Here is an 18,001-nt window from a genome sequence, read left to right as displayed (position 1 = left end):
ATGCATTAATGATATATTTAGGATGTAAAAGTAGAAAACAGATTCTGATTTCCTCACTTTCTTCTGTTAGAGTCACTCAGAGCTTCTGTCATGTGAACATGAGTCAGTCCTCAGTTTTTGTTTTTCTGCCTGAATCACAGACTCGCAGGTGGACTTTCTGGTCCATCCTGTTCGTAAAAACACTCTGTTTGAACGGTCGACCAATCAGACACCTGTGCGTTTTCCACATCCTCGGCCTTGGGATAATAATCTATTACGAAACAGCTCAAAAAAGAAACAATTTCCTTTCTTTAATTGTGTTGAATGCAGGCAGGATGGAAGTAAAACAGATCAGCAATACATAGACATTGTTTTTGTGTATCATCTCCAGCATTAAACACAAGGCTCAAAGATGGCGGTTCTAGTCCATAATTGGAAGGAAAAACACATGTGCAGTACCTCAGATAAACAAAAGATGGCGCTCAGCACTTTGCAACAGTTTTTAAGACACAGATCTCCAGTTCCTGCAAATATTCAGATTAATTAAGTCCCAAGATACAAACTACACTACCAGTGCCATTGATGTTGGATGTTTCATACAATCAGGGAACAAAGATTTGTTTTGGATCGAAACAAATCAGCAGTGACAGAGAGCAGGAGCAAAAATTAGCTGCGTTTTTGTTTTATTCTCTCAGCAGGAACATGAGAATTAGCAGCAACTGTGAGAACTTGTCTAACAGAGAGAGAGATCAGATTTCAAAGTTCAAAGTGCAGTGCAGCTGGAGTAGAGGCTGCTGGTGAGGGAGAGTGAAGGCATGACCAACGTAGTATTAGCAATTTATCAGGAGCTATTAACTGAAAGCTTGGCATGTTTCAGTTCCATTCAGTATATCAGGTTGGTTAACTGTTTCTGTCTTTTCCAGTCACTGACTCTGCAGGATTTGCACCCCCTGGATAAGCATGAGGCATCAGTAGATATTTGCCTCTATTGTGTCGTTGACTATAGAGCAATCCCTCACACTGAGCATGCATGCAGCAACAGTGGAGAGGAAAAACCTGCAGCAGAACCAGGCTTGGCGTGAACAGCCTTCTGCCGAGGCCAACTAAGCGTTCAAAGAAATAGAAGCTGAAATAGTAAAGGAAAATAAATGCACCGATTTGTGGGTAATTTCTATGTTCGAAAAGGTAACAGTAAACTAGCTCCCTTGGTGGACCTGTCTAGGAAAGATACAGTTAAGCAGATGAGCTCTGAGCAAGTTTTCCTGTCAAAGGGATGAAAGAGAGCACAGTTTGTAACAGTAAAAGCTGAGCCCATTGCTATGTCTACGTGAGAAACAGGACCAAGCACTTAAATGCAGAAACAACTCTATCATCTATGATCAAAAGATGGCAGCAGTGTAGATATTACCCTCCATGATGGTTCTCACAGCCAAACAGGACCAGGCCAAATGCTGCTACAATGATGAGTAAAAGCTAGAGAGAACATAAAGTTAGAGGTTGAACTAACATATACTACGAAATAGTAGAATGGAAGCAGAAAGGAGCATAAAAATATAGAGTGGTCCCTATGTCCTCCGGCAGCCTAAGTCTATAGCAGCATTTACAGTAATAGATGGCTACTGTACAAGGAGCAGGTTTTGGTCTAGAGTTTAGTCCAGAGAGCCCTGTTCAATCTTAGTCTCACTCTTTCATTTGGTTTGTTTGCTCATGTAACCTTTGCTGGTGGACCGCAACGTCCTGAGACTGTGACACGGCTACAGAAGATAGAAAAGAATCTGTTCACTATTACCATTTAATTAAAACAAAAATAAGTGCCTATCTCTACTTCTGGTTTAAATAGTTAATACATCCAAAATTAGAAGGCACACAAAATTAAAGCTAAAATTGTTTTTTTTATTAAACAGAACATGTTTCTAAAAGGAATTAAATAGGCAGTGAATTAAACATGATCAATAACTATTTAATAAATAAAAAGCTACAAAAAGATGCAATATGTTGTATGAAAGGAAGGTTAATGAGAAGGCAGAATGAAAAAAGTGGTTTAAAGATTTAAATGATTAAATTAAAATTCTTACATTTGAGTTAGAATCTAGTTAACTTGACTGAAAAAGTGTTGAATCAGTTTAAACTCTGGGAATAAGTTGAAAATGCATCTTTATTTTATAAAAAAAAATAACACTTTAGATGAGCCTGGGTTTGGATTAATAAGCATGTTATGTGTAAATCTACTCAAATAATTTGGCTGAAAGCAGAGAAAGCAGACAGACCTTCCAGGCTTCCATACAATATATAACTATGGATTTACAGCCTTCCTTAAGCACACAAATTTATCACTATTTCATTGATGTTTTAATAGAATAGTATTACTATTTTGAACTAAAGCCACACAAATTAAACAAAATACAAAACAGAAAGATAACCTACAATAATTATTATAAAAATATCACAGACAAAATGCAAAATAAGCACATAATCTGTTTAAAACAAATATGAAGCCCCAGCTCTTCATTTTACTTATTATTTGATGAAAATGTGCTTATGTCATCAAATATTTTATGGTCTCTGGGCCACTTTCAAGATCTCTGTCTCTTAAATCAGCTCTTCCCGTGTCTGTTTGAGGTGCTACCCTGAGCTTCCAGCTGTATTGATCAGTGCTGACTGTGGGGCTGTTCTGTCTGTCCCTGGTTTTCTAGGATTCTGCAGCGGCAGGTTTCCAAAGAAGTGATCGATGGTGGATCAGTGCACGTCTGGTTAGACCTAACAAGTGAGATGCAAACTTCTTTTCTGTTCTTTTTGCGAATTTTATGTTCCGTTTTTAGTTTTCATGCTCTTCACATCTTGATACCCACTGACAGCACTAAAATTAAATGGTTGCACCGTGGAATGAAATTAAATGCATTCAGTTTAAAAACCCTGATCAAACTTTTGTTAACAGATCGACAAATCGGCCTGATGTTACAGAAGCAGCTGCACCAGGCTTTTCAGGTACCACATGATACAATAAATGATTAAAAACTGAAAGAATGTGACTGAAGAAGCATCTTGCCATGAAAACAAGCAAATGTTCCTGTCTTCTGATCAAATCATTCTCGTGATTTAATTTGATCAATATTAATATCAACACTTTGTTTTATGCATCATTCTTTCTCCTCTGCAGGCTTTTATCGATTACAAATTGGGCAGTGCGGCGTACTTGGCAGCTCTACCAATAAAAGTAGGAGACTTCAGGGATAATTTCAGAACTTGCACATTGATATAGAAATCTTAATCAACAGGACAGTTGTTGTTTTTTTCTGAATGTAACATAAAGATCTTTATCTTCCTTAAATAGTTCGAAGAGCCGATCTATGGAAGTCTAAACACGGATTTTACTACCTATGTGACCCCAGGAGCTGTCCTCAGGTCAGTATAAAGGCCACTGCTCTGTTTTTATATTGTTTATCTTCTCCTTTAGTTTGCAAATAGTTTGATGCAGAAGTTATTGACTTATGATGTAAGGTTAACCTTTTTAACAATATTGGCTGGAAAAACCGTGATTTAATATCCTATTGTCTGCCCTCTGTTCCTGCAGCATCTCCTTCTATCTGGCTGTGGGACTGACAGCGCTCTCTTTTGTCCTGGAGAGGAAGGAGGGACTCCTGGACAGGTGTTGGGTCGCAGGTGAGAAAGCAGAGTCTGCTTTGCTCTGAAAACTGCACAAAGTTCTCAAGCTGTGTCTAAGTTACAGCTAATAACTTATTTATATTTAAATGTCAAATCATTCTTGCTTAAACATCTATATAACTGTACTCTTTATTAGATGCTCTTGTCCCGAAATTTTAGAAATTTCTATTTTCAAAATAAGAATCCTGTCTTAAAATATGTGGGGTTTTTTTGTTTGTTTTTCTCGGTATCTTAAAAAAGTATTATTGTCTGTCATAAGTGTTGCTTGTTTACTTTAAGAAGCTATATTATCACCAGCCTGTCACTTTCAGATGTTTGTTCTTTACTTTTTTTAATCCAGCTTTATTTGATTTGTGCTGTTCACATAATGTGCGTGTACATGAATCATATAAAAAATAACAAAAAACTGAGCAGAACCGCTGTGGAGTAAAGTATACATATCTGTAAAAAAAAGTTTAAATAACATGTTTCTAAAGAAATGGCTTTAAATATAAAATAGAAATACTTCAAATTGTTAAAATAAAATAAGTACAAGTAAATAGAGTATAAATACAAACTACGCAAGTACAGTTGTGCTCGAAAGTTTAATCAAAATTGTTGAGTTTTGCAAAGCAGGTGAGAAAAGCTAAATCAAAGCTCGTATAAAACCTAAAATTAAACGCCTAAAGTTGCTCTTATAATTTAAAAAAATAATAATTTACTCCCTATATGGGCTTTAGATTACTTTAGAAAATTGCAAACATACAGACCCACATTTGTGTTTTATTTGTTCTGTTGACTACAAGTTGTAAAAATGTTTTATTGACGAATGAGCTTGCGATGCATCATTCAGGTGTAATTTGAGACATTGCCAGTAGAGGGAGGAATAGGATTACAGCTGGTAGGGAAGATGTTTTGGTTTAAGAAAGAAACAGATGACCTATTGTTTTGCTTTTCTTTTCTTATAGCTAATTGTTAAATCACTTTAGGGTTCACAGTAGAAATAACCCAACTCGTAGAATGATCAAATCTTATGTCAATTATTTCCAGCTAAAATGATTGGTAGAATGTAACAAAATACTTTAAGGTTGAGCTTTAAGTTATTGCTTGTATTTTTGTTTTGTAACTGTAAGTAGATTTGTCATTATTTTAAATATAGAACAAACCAACCCTTTTCCGTTCTCGTGTCCCTCAGGTGTGAGCTCCATGGAGACCATGTTGGCTCACCTCTTCTCCCAGCTGTTTGTCATCAGTGTCCAAATCGTCCTGATGCTCCTCTTCATCCTGCTTGTCTTCAAGGTCAGCATAACAACGAAATAAATAAAAACTCACACTCAGACATGCAGTCTTCAGAACACCATCAAATGCAATCCCGTATTTATTACCTTAATATATGGATAAAGCTGAGAGTTTGGTATTTTTATGGGTCTGTGGTGATAAAGTGGTAACTGTTTAGGAAACACACAGGTCAAATGAGAACGAACCTTAAACTCTTTGACAATTACAGATTCATTTGCGTCAATCTGTCAAACCAAATCTAAATTAAAGTCGTAGGGAAATCTTATTTAAATGTCAAATCATTCTGGCTTAAACATGTATATAAATGTACTCTTTATCGGACGATATTGTCCCAAAATTTAGATCATTTCTATATTTAAAAAAATATATCCTGTCCTAAAATCTGTTTGTTTTTTCGTTATCTTATGCAGGCCAGTTAGTTATATGTCAGCTTGTTCACCTAAATTCAGCCAACGGTCATCTGTCAATCAATTTTTTCGGTCACAGCATCTTGATTCATGTCGCAGCTAATATACGCAACGGTTGAAATAAGAAATCAGAATCATTTCCTTTCCCATTGAGTTCCGTCCCAGTGTTCACGGGATGGACGTCTGTGTCTTCAGCAGGCGTAGAGCTAACAGAACTGGCAGCGTTGCGAGGCAAGGGCTCAAACATGTACGGCTGTAAGCCTTCTACACCAAACCAAGCTTCTGCCGCCCTGGCGTCCTCTTCCACAACATCTTCGTCCCCGCTTTCCTCCTCTATATAAAAAAATGTATGACGGAGGAGACTCATCCACGACCTCCGACACTAAACTCTCCTCCTCTTGCTAGTTTCTGCTGTCCATAGCGTTCCTTGACAGTGTCGTTTCTAAGTCACCAATTTAGTGCCACTTTGTCGTAATGTAATTTCCCATTGGGAACCTACTAGCACTAAGTTGCTAACTGGTTAGCAAAATGCTTCCGACAAACCGGCCACAACCAAAGGTGCTTGCGAACCTGCAACAATCCCGCCCCCTTGATAAACGACCAATCACATTCACTTTATTCACATGTGTAAAGTCGTGCACCACTCGGGAGAATTTCGGAAATGCAACGGTTGGAACAGTCGCTTCCTTACGACTTTAAACACAGAGGCCTTTGTAAAGCACTGTAAAGTAAAAAAACAAACAAAAACAAACTCTGGTGTATGAGCTTCCAAAGTCACCCCCTAACAGAGTGTGGGTTTGACAAGCGGGAAGTGTTTCCAATATGTTGAAGGTTAATATTTCACCAGCCTGGCAGGCTTTTTCCGAAGTTCATTTGCATTTTTACTACATCGGCAAAAATCTGACTTCACATGTAGCAAGTAAGAGGCTTGTAATTATGTTAATAAAACTCCCCTGTAGCCAGCGAACAGCTTGTCAATATCAGCCGGTTGATTTAGATTTATTTGGCATTACAATGATGCCCTCTGGAGGGAATCAAGGTTTCTCCACTGAGTTCGACTGAGTTTGAAGGGAATCAAGGTCAGGCTGGGTGTGAAAACCACACACACCACAGCAAGTCAACTACTGAATGTCTGTAGGTACAGTTTGTGTTTAGAATCAATAAGGGAGGCAGACAGAGTCTGAAAGATTTACATCTTGGGACATTAAAGATACAGAGACAAAAAGTTTTTTTTTGAAATGTTGATCCTATTAACCTTAGTAGAAATGTGTGTGTTCTCCTTTGTCACTGTGTGTTTATCACATGTTCAGAGCCGCTTTAATTAAGCTGCTGAACTCTAAAGAGACCACTGCTTCACAAATCATTTCCTGCATCGCCTGTATCCATGGATCGCTGCAGGATCGCCGCCACAACAGCCAGCAATTGCTGTGGCAACCGTGTGGTCATGTGGCCTCTGGGTGCGGGTCTATTTTTGCACGTTGTCAGGGGAGACGGATAGTGTCTTAGAGCTCCGAGGAGCAACACAAACATTCCAGTCAACTTTGGAGAGTTTATCAGCTCCATTCCTGCAGAACTCTGGATGCTTTTCAAGTGTCCCATCTCATCTCAAGATGCATTTATTTACAACTAAACAGAAGGATATTACCATTTCTTTCAACTTTTCTTTCTATTTTTTATTTTCCTTGGTCATAGGATCCTGTAAGGACTTTAGGAAGTATTTTTTTGATTCCCATGTTCTTGTTTTCTCCTTAAACTCATGGCTAAGACACTTTATAGAAATACTTCCAAACATTTTGAGATCTAAAATCAATAACCCCCCAAATTTCTTTGAAAACTAATTAATTATGTATGAGTCTTTCATCTACATGAAACAGGGATTGCTTGGAGGTTTAAATTCCTGGAAAGTGACTCATGTTAATGTTGTGAATGCTCCTGGCATGGGTTTATATGTTTATATAGTTGCTAAATACTCTGAAAAAGTATTGAATTTCCTTATACTGCTTTTTTTCCAGTTCAAAAAGACTAGATTTGAAAAATAAAGATCTTCCTAATTGTTTTACTTGACACCATCAGGTCTACAGAAACAGAAAGATTTTCACTTGATTAATCCATTTGACATCCTTTGTTTAATTTAGCTCTCCCTAATTTGAACATTTTACACATCAATGTCATCAGTGTATTTCTATGCTGAATGAAAATAAATTCAGAAAAGGTTGTTAGATCATCCTGATCCTGTTTAGTATTTCCGGTTTTATGTTTCTTAAAGGAATAGTACACCCAAAACATGATTAGCCTTCATTTTCTACTCACCCCCATGCTGAACAAAACTCTGGAGTACTTTTTTGATATCTCAAATGCATCTGGAGATCAGGGAGGCTTCTTGCTGTCTGCTGACATTCAAATAATGGAGGTCTATGGTGCCCGAGGCAGAAAGGTCCATAAAAGTCCACAAAAACGTGTCAATATTCCTCCATACTGCTCGTCCAATGTAATCCAAGTGTCCTGAGTGGGTAGCATCCAGAAATTACTCGAAACGAAGTCATTTAGAATGTTTTAGAGCCTAAACAGTAGTGTATAGGATTTCCTAATAGCGCCCCCATGCGCGCTCACGATTCTACGGAAGCCGGCAGACCAAACCAGCGCATTCAGCTCGGCAAAGAACTCTTGCTCTTCCTCAACACTGAAGTCCTCAGACATTTTTCTTTCGTTGTTTCTTTCTTTGCACAGGTAAACAGCACATTTCTTCTTCTACGCTTGCATTATCGGCAGACCAGACGCTGAATGCGCACTTTCTTCCGGTTTGGTCTGCCGGCTTCCGTAGAATCGTGAGCGCGCATGGGGGCGCTTTCAGGAAATCCTATACACTACTGTTTATGCTCTAAAAACATTCTAAATGACTTCGTTTCGAGTAAATTCTGGATGCTACCCACTCAGGACACTTGGATTACATTGGACGAGCAGTATGGAGGAATATTGACACGTTTTTGTGGACTTTTATGGACCTTTCTGTCTCGGGCGCCATAGACCTCCATTATTTGAATGTCAGCAGACAGCAAGAAGCCTCCCAGATCTCCAGATGCATTTGAGATATCAAAAAAGTACTCCAGAGTGTTGTTCAGCATGGAGGTGAGTAGAAAATGAAGGCTAATCATGTTTTGGGTGTACTATTCCTTTAAAGGTTTATTTGAGAATTTATTTTATTTATTAATTTTTTTAGTTTTTACGGCACTAGTGGCTCGTTTTTCCGAAAGTAGGCTGACAGGAAAGGGGGTATGGGAGAGGGAGAGACATGCGGCAAAGGATCACAGGTCGAATTTGAGCCGCGTCGAGGATTAAGGCCTTAGTACATGGGCTGTGCACGCTAACCACTGCGCCACCTGCACGCCTAGGTGTTTACCAAGCAGATCATTATGAAATTATTTTAAAAATGTGTTTCTTAAAGGCTATTTTTGCACAGGTTGCAAGATGCTGCAGCTTGGTTTACATTCATTTTAATGCCAGAGGGCATTAGGGCAGCCGTTTATTGATAAATAAAACACCACTTTACCACAAAAAATGGTCCAGTAATGTGAAAGTGATGCATTTTGTGTTTATGGGGTCATTTTTTTAGCAGATGCCATCTGGCGGCTGTAAACACAGGAGCAGCTGCTGCTGCGGCAGCGGAAAGAGTGGCTGTTTGTGGCTGACTGCTGCTGTCATGCTGTTTGAACCCCATGTGTTATTATAACAGATAGAGAAAGTGATGCTCAACCAATTGCAAAAAAGTCTGCATGATCTTTGAGACTGTCATCATTCCTCACTGTACTCCATTCTTTCCTCTCTGCACAGATCCCGAACGAAGGCTCCTTGTTTCTAGTTGTATGTCTGATCGTGCTCCAGGGCGTCACGGGCATCTCCTTCGGCCTCGTCATCTCGGCAGGGATTGATGACGAGCAGAGCGCCAATCAAGCCGCCCTGGGCATTTTCTACCCGAACCTTATCCTGAGCGGTGAGCAGTCTGTCATAAGAACCGCTTCTCGTGTGAGAGCAAACTAGAAAAGCACAGCGGAGGACCGATTGCTTATTTAATCAGGAAACACTGATGAAAGATTGTTTTGAGTTGATGTCAGTCAGCGTATGTTGATGGTATTTGTACAGAAATGGGAACTTTACATGTTTGGAGTGATCAACAGTGTCATGTTTTTTAGTTTGATGGTGAAGGTACTCATTGCAGGGGATGCTAATCCAAACCACAAATGATCACAAACAAAAGAGCAATTCTCCATGGAGAAATAAAGGCAGAAGCACAATCATTCAACATAGAGGCATAATTCTATAGACTCAAAAGATGTGTCGCTATGTTGCTCATGTCTTTGATGGTGTTAGAAGGGCAGAAACAAATCAAAACAAATTTCAAATAAAAAATGAAAAAGAGATGACTTTCAGTCTTTTTCATACGGTAACTTCTAAACTATTCAATTTTCCTCCTAAAAGGCAGATTTGATTATCTTCTAAAACTAAACTAAACTGATCTAAACGTCTGCATGCAATCCAGTCTGTGTTGTGGAGACAAGTAGCTTTTTCAGTTTTAAAAGTTAACATAAGGTAGATAACAGACACGGCACCAAGAAAAAAAAGCTTCTTTTTTTATCTGAAAGTCAGGACTTAGGTTAAAGTCAGCAAAGATCTGACTGCAGCTGAAAGATGCATTTCACTTTCAACTAAAAGTAAAGCTATATCAGAATAATCTTTTAGGTTTAAAAGAAAAAATATACAGTTAGCATATAAAACATTCATATTTAATTGGAGTACCGAACTAATACTTAGGAGGGAAGCAAAAAGAAAAAAAAAATAGTAAAAAAAAAACTTTTGGCAACTGCTCAAGATTCCTAGAAAAGAAAATTGTACCTTCTTAGAACAAACCAACATAAAGAAATGACTGGTATTGTTCAGTCAGCACTGTAAATGTTTAATGTGTTCTTTTGGTATCAGAGTCCAGACACAACCTGCATTTCTTATTTAACTGATATCTTACACTGCGTTCTTTTTGTCCCGTCATGCATGCAGGTATCATTTGGCCTGTGGAGTGCATCCCTTATCCTCTTCGCTACCTTAGTCTGGTTCTTCCTCAGACCTACGCCTCAGAATCACTTCGCTGCATCATGTACAGAGGTAATGTTTACACATAATTAAACACAGCAGCTTTAAACAGCATGTCTGAGACTCAGCTGCAGCCTGACGGCCTAATTTCTGATAAAATACACATAATTAAGGTAATTCTCATTAATTAATCAGCCCTCAGTTCTTTGTAGTTAACTTTCCTGGAATAAAAGGTTGAGAAGTTGTACTTTGTATTCTTTTTCTGTCCTTTAACAACACTGCCTCTAATCAGAAAGATGCACCTTTAGACTTCTATGTTACATGATATACATGAAAGTAGAGAGGCCTTTTCCTGTTTAAATACCTCATCCCTGAGGGACAGAGGAAGATGAGACCAAGGCAGAGGTGCACACTGACACAATTTAATTTAGGGGACTAAGACTTTGCACTATCACTCCCTGGAATTTCGTAATTAAATTATTCCCTGAATATATTCTGTCATACCTGAGTTCATTATGATCTCACCGCTGTTATCCATACAAATATATGTAACAAAAAAAATATTGCTAAGCTTATAAATCCATCATATTGTTATCCAGTCCCTCTCAGCACATTTGTCCTGTGATATATTTTCAATATGCTTCAAAACAAACAACAGCATTGCATTTTCATCTTTAAACTCCGGTTTTTATACACTTTTTTCTTGTGATTGTGCTGTTTTTGCCTTTAACCTGTTCTGAAGCAAACTAAACTTGCTTAAGTGTGCTTTTCCTTAAACAGTGGAGTCTTGCCCAGAGACTGTATATAGAGGGAATAGAGTGCATTACTTATTGTTTACTTTAAAATTGCAGTCTATTTATCGGAATCTGTTTTTGAGTCATTTTTTAGACTTTTTTTTTACTTTTTTTCATCCCACCCAAATCTGTCTTTTCATGACAAAGTCTGCAGGCGGTTGCTAAGTGTTGCTGCTGGTGTAATTTGTTTACCTTTTGCATAAGAGATAAGGAAATGATAGTAAAGGAGCCATGGCACACTGCAAAATTCGCTAACGCTACATCCACATGAACCCACAGTCAACAGATAGAGAAAGTTATGAAAAGAAGTACAAATGAGCTCAATGTTTTGTTTTTTTTCCTAAAAATAATATTAAAAATAGACATAAAAATATATTTCAGAAGGATTGTATGATTAAAATGCTAGGTTATAACAGTTTTTTTTTTCAGGGGGTTGGCCACCCTAGTCAAAACTCTTACAGTAATTGCCGGCTTATTGCTAGGTTGCAGGCTCATACCGGTCCCAACACTTACTCTCCGGCCAAAGCTCAAGAAGTAATCCAATGTTAACTACCTAAATGATGCATGCAGTATATATAACCCTTCCTTGTCATGCACATCCTTGTGACTGTTGGCATATGGTGTAATTTTCTATTTCTTCAAACTGTAAAATCCTTGCAAAAAGCTAAATTATAATAAAACTAAAATGTTTTTTTAAACCAAACTACGATGTGCCTATTATATTTGGCGAATTTATGTTGGAATATTTTGCGAAAATATGTTGTGCTAGGGCTAACGTTTCCCATCTTACGTGCATTGTTGCCAGGTTGGGATGTTTCCCAATGTGGCAGTGTAGGATGGCCATCTGAGGGTAAAAAAGTTGCGTATGTGTTTATAACCAAAGCCAGAAAAACCGCATTATAGAAGTGGGCCATAAAAATCCCAGGGCCGAAAATCGTTCCCAGTCCGTGCCTGCTAGTTTCTGTATAAATAATGCACTTCATCTGCCTAGATTACAACCCAAACAGGACCCAAGCAGAAATATTCAGAAGTTAAGACCCAAGTTTGTAACCAGACCTTTATGCTTGATACAGTAGGAATATAGGATTGTGAAGGTATAGTGTAGTGCTGTAGTAATTAAAAAAAAAACATTGTTCATAAATCAGTCATTTATTAGTATAGCCTTTCCCTGTCCACAATCTTGGTGAGCAGAGGACTTATCAAAGTTACTACATTTAGATTAAAAGTAAGGTAGATAGAAGAGGGTTGATAACGGTATAAATGTAAACACATGTTGAGTATTAAAAAGCCTGCCTGAATAAAAGTCTCAGGCTTTGATTTAAAAAGGTCAAGTTCAGTTAAAGATTGTAGATCTAATGGATGCTGTATAGTTTAGGTGCAGCTGCAGAAAAAGGGCTTTGTTATCTAATCATATATGTTTTGTTTTTCTTCAGACCTCATTGATATGGAGTAAGACTGCTTTCTAAAATTCATGAGCCAAAAGTTAGTTTCTTAATTATAACAGTTACTTAAAATATTCAGGTTGGCCTTGCTGCTCAGTTTGTGTGTATTTAGCAGCGATGCCCAAGCCAGGTCCAGTCCTTGAGATTTACTAACCTGAAACTTTTAGATGCATCCCTCCTGCAAAATTAATGAAATGACTGAATTCACCTCATTCAGCGCTTCATCTGCCCGACAACAAGCTATGAGCTCACACCAAGAAAAACAACCCCACAGCATAATGCTTTCACCACAAGCCTTAAGGGCTTGAAACAATAGCTTCCCTTCTCTGTTGGAGTCATAAACCAAGAGAAAGGAAGCATGGCTGAGACTTTGAGTCAAAAATTTCAATTATACTCTTTTTGCATCTGTTTGCAGAAGCGATCTGCAGGCCTTAAAGGAATAGTACACCCAAAACATGATTAGCCTTCATTTTCTACTCACCCCCATGCTGAACAACACTCTGGAGTACTTTTTTGATATCTCAAATGCATCTGGAGATCTGGGAGGCTTCTTGCTGTCTGCTGACATTCAAATAATGGAGGTCTATTGTGCCCGAGACAGAAAGGTCCATAAAAGTCCACAAAAACGTGTCAATATTCCTCCATACTGCTCGTCCAATGTATTCCAAGCGTCCTGAGTTGGTAGCATCCACAATTTACTCGAAACGAAGTCATTTAGAATGTTTTTAGAGCATAAACAGTAGTGTATAGGATTTCCTGAAAGCGCGCGCCGGCGCGTTCATGACGCTACGGAAGCCGGCAGACCAAACCAGATGAAAGTGCGCATTCAGCGTCTGCTCTTCCAATAATGCAAGCGTAGAAGAAGAAATGTGCTGTTTACCTGTGCAAAGAAAGAAACAACGAAAGAAAAATGTCTGAGGACTTCAGTGTTGAGGAAGAGCATGAGTTCTTTGCCGAGCTGAATGCGCTGGTTTGGTCTGCCGGCTTCCGTAGCGTCATGATCGCGCATGTGCGCGCTTTCAGGAAATCCTATACACTACTGTTTATGCTCTAAAAACATTCTAAATGACTTCGTTTTGAGTAATTTCTGGACGCTACCCACTCAGGAAACTTGGAATACATTGGACGAGCAGTATGGAGGAATATTGACACGTTTTTGTGGACTTTTATGGACCTTTCTGTCTCGGGCACAATAGACCTCCCTTATTTGAATGTCAGCAGACAGCAAGAAGCCTCCCAGATCTCCAGATGCATTTGAGATATCAAAAAAGTACTCCAGAGTGTTGTTCAGCATGGGGGTGAGTAGAAAATGAAGGCTAATCATGTTTTGGGTGTACTATTCCTTTAATATTACAAATTTGTAGTCATGGAAATCATTGGAACCATTTTTTCAAATGTGTTGCTAACTCAGTTATCGTCTCTCCAGGCTGGGGGCTGTCTGAGATGATGGTTTGGAGAGGTTTTGCTGTCACCCTTGGCTGGAACACCTTCTTCTTGATCCTGGCCACCGTCATCCTAAAGCTGAGGACGTGACAGCCTCCTTCTCCTTGGAGGATGTCATCCTGAGCAGGACGCAGAGATTTCAGATTCAGGAGCCGATGACAATCCTTGGACCTCCTGTTTGTGGAGGAGGCACAGCAGCAGAAATCAAGAGAAAAAAAACACAAAACAGGGAGGAGGGGAAAGATTTACTGTGGTTTAAAGGACTGATAGGTTGATGTATCAGTCTCCCTCCTCCTGATCATCTCTATGATACACACTAACACACACACACACTCTCTGTTCCTGCAGGGGTTGGTTTGGCCTGTTCCAAGTCTAAATTCAAGAAACTTCAAGTAGAAACTAAGCAGTAGCAGTTTCTGGTTCTACCTGCAGCTTCTTGAACACATGTGAACAGCCATAAACCAACTCAGGGCCACTTTCTGTTTGCCTTTTAGACTTTAATACTGAGAGTTTTTTGTTTGTTTTAAACTTTATTTTAGAATAAATGAAGGTTGTGCCGTTCATTTTTGATATAAAAAGAAAATATAAATTTCTTGACTGTAACTGATGGGTATTTTTTAAGGCTCTGCCATCTATATGACATTAAAACTTAGATGGGCCTTGATGAAAATGAAGGATTTTTTTTTTTATAGAGGAGGAGTCTGAGCACAAGAAAAGGAGAAAAAAAGGCCTCATTTCTAAGCAGGAAATTGAGGAAATTATTGCACAATGTAACGTGAATGCAGATGAAAGTGAAAAAGTGATTATTTCTTTATATATTACTTAACCTATCTTTTTTTTTTTTGCTTCTTGCTTGTTATATTTCTGTGGAGCCTATTGCCCTGTCTGGATTTGAAAGGAAGCGGTAACTGTTTGATCTCGCTGCGTTACCAGGTGCTCACATGTCCTTCTTCAGCTCCGGTTGATTGTGTCTCTTATAAATCTGTGCCTGTATCTCCTAAAGCAGGGGAATTTTGGTGATGGGAAAAAAAACTCTTTTTTCTGTCCTTTTCTGATGCTTTTGATGAACTCTCTACTTTGCCGGACAGAGTTGAAGCTGTTCTCAAACTGTCAGCATCCATGCCGTCATGTTATTATTATTTTTTTTACAAAAAAAAGATCCAAAAAAAGAAATATATTTTATGACATTTTGCTTTAAGAATCATAGAGAATCTAAACACACAGGAGTAAGGCTTTTAGGGGTTTAACACAAAGATGGTGTCAAGGCTGGGAGAAAATCAGAGAAAATAAGAAGCTGGGATGAAGTTTGTAGGTCAGAAACCTGTTTTCCTATCATGCAACTGTAGTCAAAAAGTCACGTTTCGAATAACGAATAAAGATACTTTGAGATGGTGAGTTAAAATTTATCATGATAAAAAAAAAATACAATCAGATCATTTGAAAATGCTTGACACCAGTGAGCGAAACTCTCCTCTAACCATTAAGGTGGTTTTGATCCAGCTTCCATGTGCAATGTAGTTCACCACTCAGAGCAACATGACTGAAGGGGCGTCAAAACAACTTCACATCCAGAAGGGGATTTCTGTCACATATTTGCATTATCTAAACAGCTAAAAATTGTAGCTGTTGTAGACTGCTAATGTCTTAATCTGTATTTCTCCAGGCTCTCCGAAAGCATTTAACGATTGTTTTTTGAGCTTTGGCTACTAATCAGTCCTTAAATTAATTTTACAGCAATCAAATGTGCTTATATTTATAGAACAGAGAGAAATCTATTTTTTTTAAAAGGACAAGGGGAATGCATACATTTTAATTAGCAGCTGTTTGAGAATCACTCTGTTGATGTCATGCGGGGAAAAAAAATGATAAAAAAAATGTATGTTTTACGAGTGCATCTGAAATACTTAATTAAACTGGCCAAATACCTGTTTTAAAATTTGAACATTGTCAAATTTTCCATAATACAGAGAGAAATAAAAAAACTAATGATTCACACGTCAGTTACGGTAAATAGTTTTTTTCCCCCCTTATAGTCAGTTTCATAAAATTAAAAAAATACTTTCATTAATAAAAAAGGAAATTAAAATATCCATTCCTGACTATTCCTCTGGTAATTCACAGGAATAGAACTGAAAATATACAAACATGTAACCTAAGACAATAAAAAAAGATCAAAATACCTTCTGAAAGCCTAGAGAAATGCTTCTAAAATCACTTTAAAAGATTTTAGGAATGAGTGGCTCACTGTGATAATGTAAAGAAACACCTCTTAACATATGAAAACAATTTTACATCCTAGTTTTATTTAAAGTTTACTCCAGTAGTTTTAAAGACCTCAGCTCATTCAAATCAACCATCGAACCATCTTCACATGTGCCATTCATAGATTTCAAAATGTTTACATTTATGTGCATGGTGGTAAATCTGTGCGTGTTTTTCTTTGTTTTCTGTCATAATCTCCTAATATCAGTGAGTTTGGGTTTTTTTCTGCACATTCAAATTATAATGTTGAGTTATTCTATGATATGGAAAGGTTGAAAAAGGTGATTGTCAAACAGAATGGTTGATTTGCTGATTAATGATTTTATAATATACTATATACACTATAGCATATTTGTTCCTCACTCAAAGCCTATAATAATGACAAACCTTTATCAAATATATTTAAAGGGGGGGTGATCTGTCTCTGGGTTTCTCTGGTTGTTTTTTTTTTTAAACATTATTTTTAAGTTAAAAGCATTTTCATTTGGACCTTTTTTTTCTTTATTACCCCAAAAAACCTATTAAAATGTTGTAAGACGGTGGTAATGTTTGTTAAAATGTGATTATTATTTTTTTTATGCAGGAGCTTCTTGATGTAATTGGTTTTAAAAATTGACACATTTTTCAAATTATGATTTCTGCAAAATATTTGCTAAACTCATCTTGGAGATTTGAATGCGGTCATACAGGAACTGTAAAAGAAAAGCCGCAAGGGGAGTTTGTTGTCATTGTAATTTGCCAGTTTTATTTAAAATGTGACCTATTTTCCAGTTAAATGTTGCAGATTATGTGAGCAGTTATCCACTGTGCTCGCTAAAACTCCAGTCGACTACCTCCACCGTCTCTCCCTGAAGGGCACGTGAAGAATTTAGACTCCTGTGTTGTGACTTGTATGCACTGTGATAGCAGACATGCTTGGATGAAGTTCTGTTCATTTATTCTGAAACAATAAATGTCATGGCAAAATCCCTCCTCTTTGTGTTTGCTGCTAATTTTGCGGTCGCTGAAAGACGGTATGCGGTTACATCACGCTTTGCTTGCATGACTGTGTGGCTCGTTACCATGGCCTCAATCTATCCCTACCTGACTGGTTACGACTGACTGTTTGAAACCTGTGTGTTTTATAAGCGTTTGTGAATTACAATGCACATGTTGTTAAGGCAATCTCTCTATGGGGTCATGTCTTCTATGGCAGCTCTACAGGGTTTGCAGGGTTTTTTGTGACCTGATTATTAAAGATAAATATTGTAGCTAAATAAAACTTTAGATTAAAGGCAGAACAAAAACACAAAACAAAAAGAAAAATGCTTTGAAATACAATCCAAGAAGAGGGGGAAAAAGAAAGACGAAGGAATTGCAATGTAAAAGCTACTAGCCGACATTTGTGCGAACCAGTTAGCTGTCACGTCCCTTCTGTATGCGGCGCTTACAAATTTTTAACACACAATAAGGCTACTTACCACCAGTACAATGGTTATGTATGGCAGGCTGGATCCTTCCAAGGATTAAAGAACAGCCACTGGATAAATGAATGCTTTTTTGACATTCTTTGGTTATTTAGTGTCATCATCTTTTCAAACTAAACTTTGCTTTGAACTGTTTTGTGCTTGGAAAAATATAAATTGTAATGATAAAAATCAAAAAAAAAAATTGA

The 18,001-nt window shown here is 37.8% G+C and overlaps 1 protein-coding gene across 4 annotated transcripts in view; it reads left to right on the top strand.

Moving 5' to 3' along the window:
- The window catches only part of abch1 (ATP-binding cassette, sub-family H, member 1), a 39,878-nt gene extending 24,014 nt beyond the window's left edge, over positions 1-15,864 (top strand). For all 4 annotated transcript variants that reach the window (XM_038307424.1, XM_038307425.1, XM_038307427.1 and 1 more), the window contains 9 exons: positions 2,673-2,743; positions 2,915-2,964; positions 3,137-3,193; positions 3,311-3,381; positions 3,551-3,639; positions 4,817-4,920; positions 9,156-9,315; positions 10,374-10,478; positions 14,069-15,864. In XM_038307424.1, coding sequence (XP_038163352.1) covers positions 2,673-2,743; positions 2,915-2,964; positions 3,137-3,193; positions 3,311-3,381; positions 3,551-3,639; positions 4,817-4,920; positions 9,156-9,315; positions 10,374-10,478; positions 14,069-14,175 — 814 coding nt within the window. In that variant the 3' untranslated portion in view covers positions 14,176-15,864. The remainder of the gene's footprint in view (positions 1-2,672; positions 2,744-2,914; positions 2,965-3,136; positions 3,194-3,310; positions 3,382-3,550; positions 3,640-4,816; positions 4,921-9,155; positions 9,316-10,373; positions 10,479-14,068) is intronic.
- Positions 15,865-18,001: the final 2,137 nt, after the last annotated feature.

Source organism: Cyprinodon tularosa, unplaced genomic scaffold (assembly GCF_016077235.1).
Source record: "Cyprinodon tularosa strain WSP-4 unplaced genomic scaffold, ASM1607723v1 ctg61, whole genome shotgun sequence".
NCBI lineage: Eukaryota > Metazoa > Chordata > Actinopteri > Cyprinodontiformes > Cyprinodontidae > Cyprinodon > Cyprinodon tularosa.
This window is presented reverse-complemented; position numbering and strand designations above follow the sequence as displayed.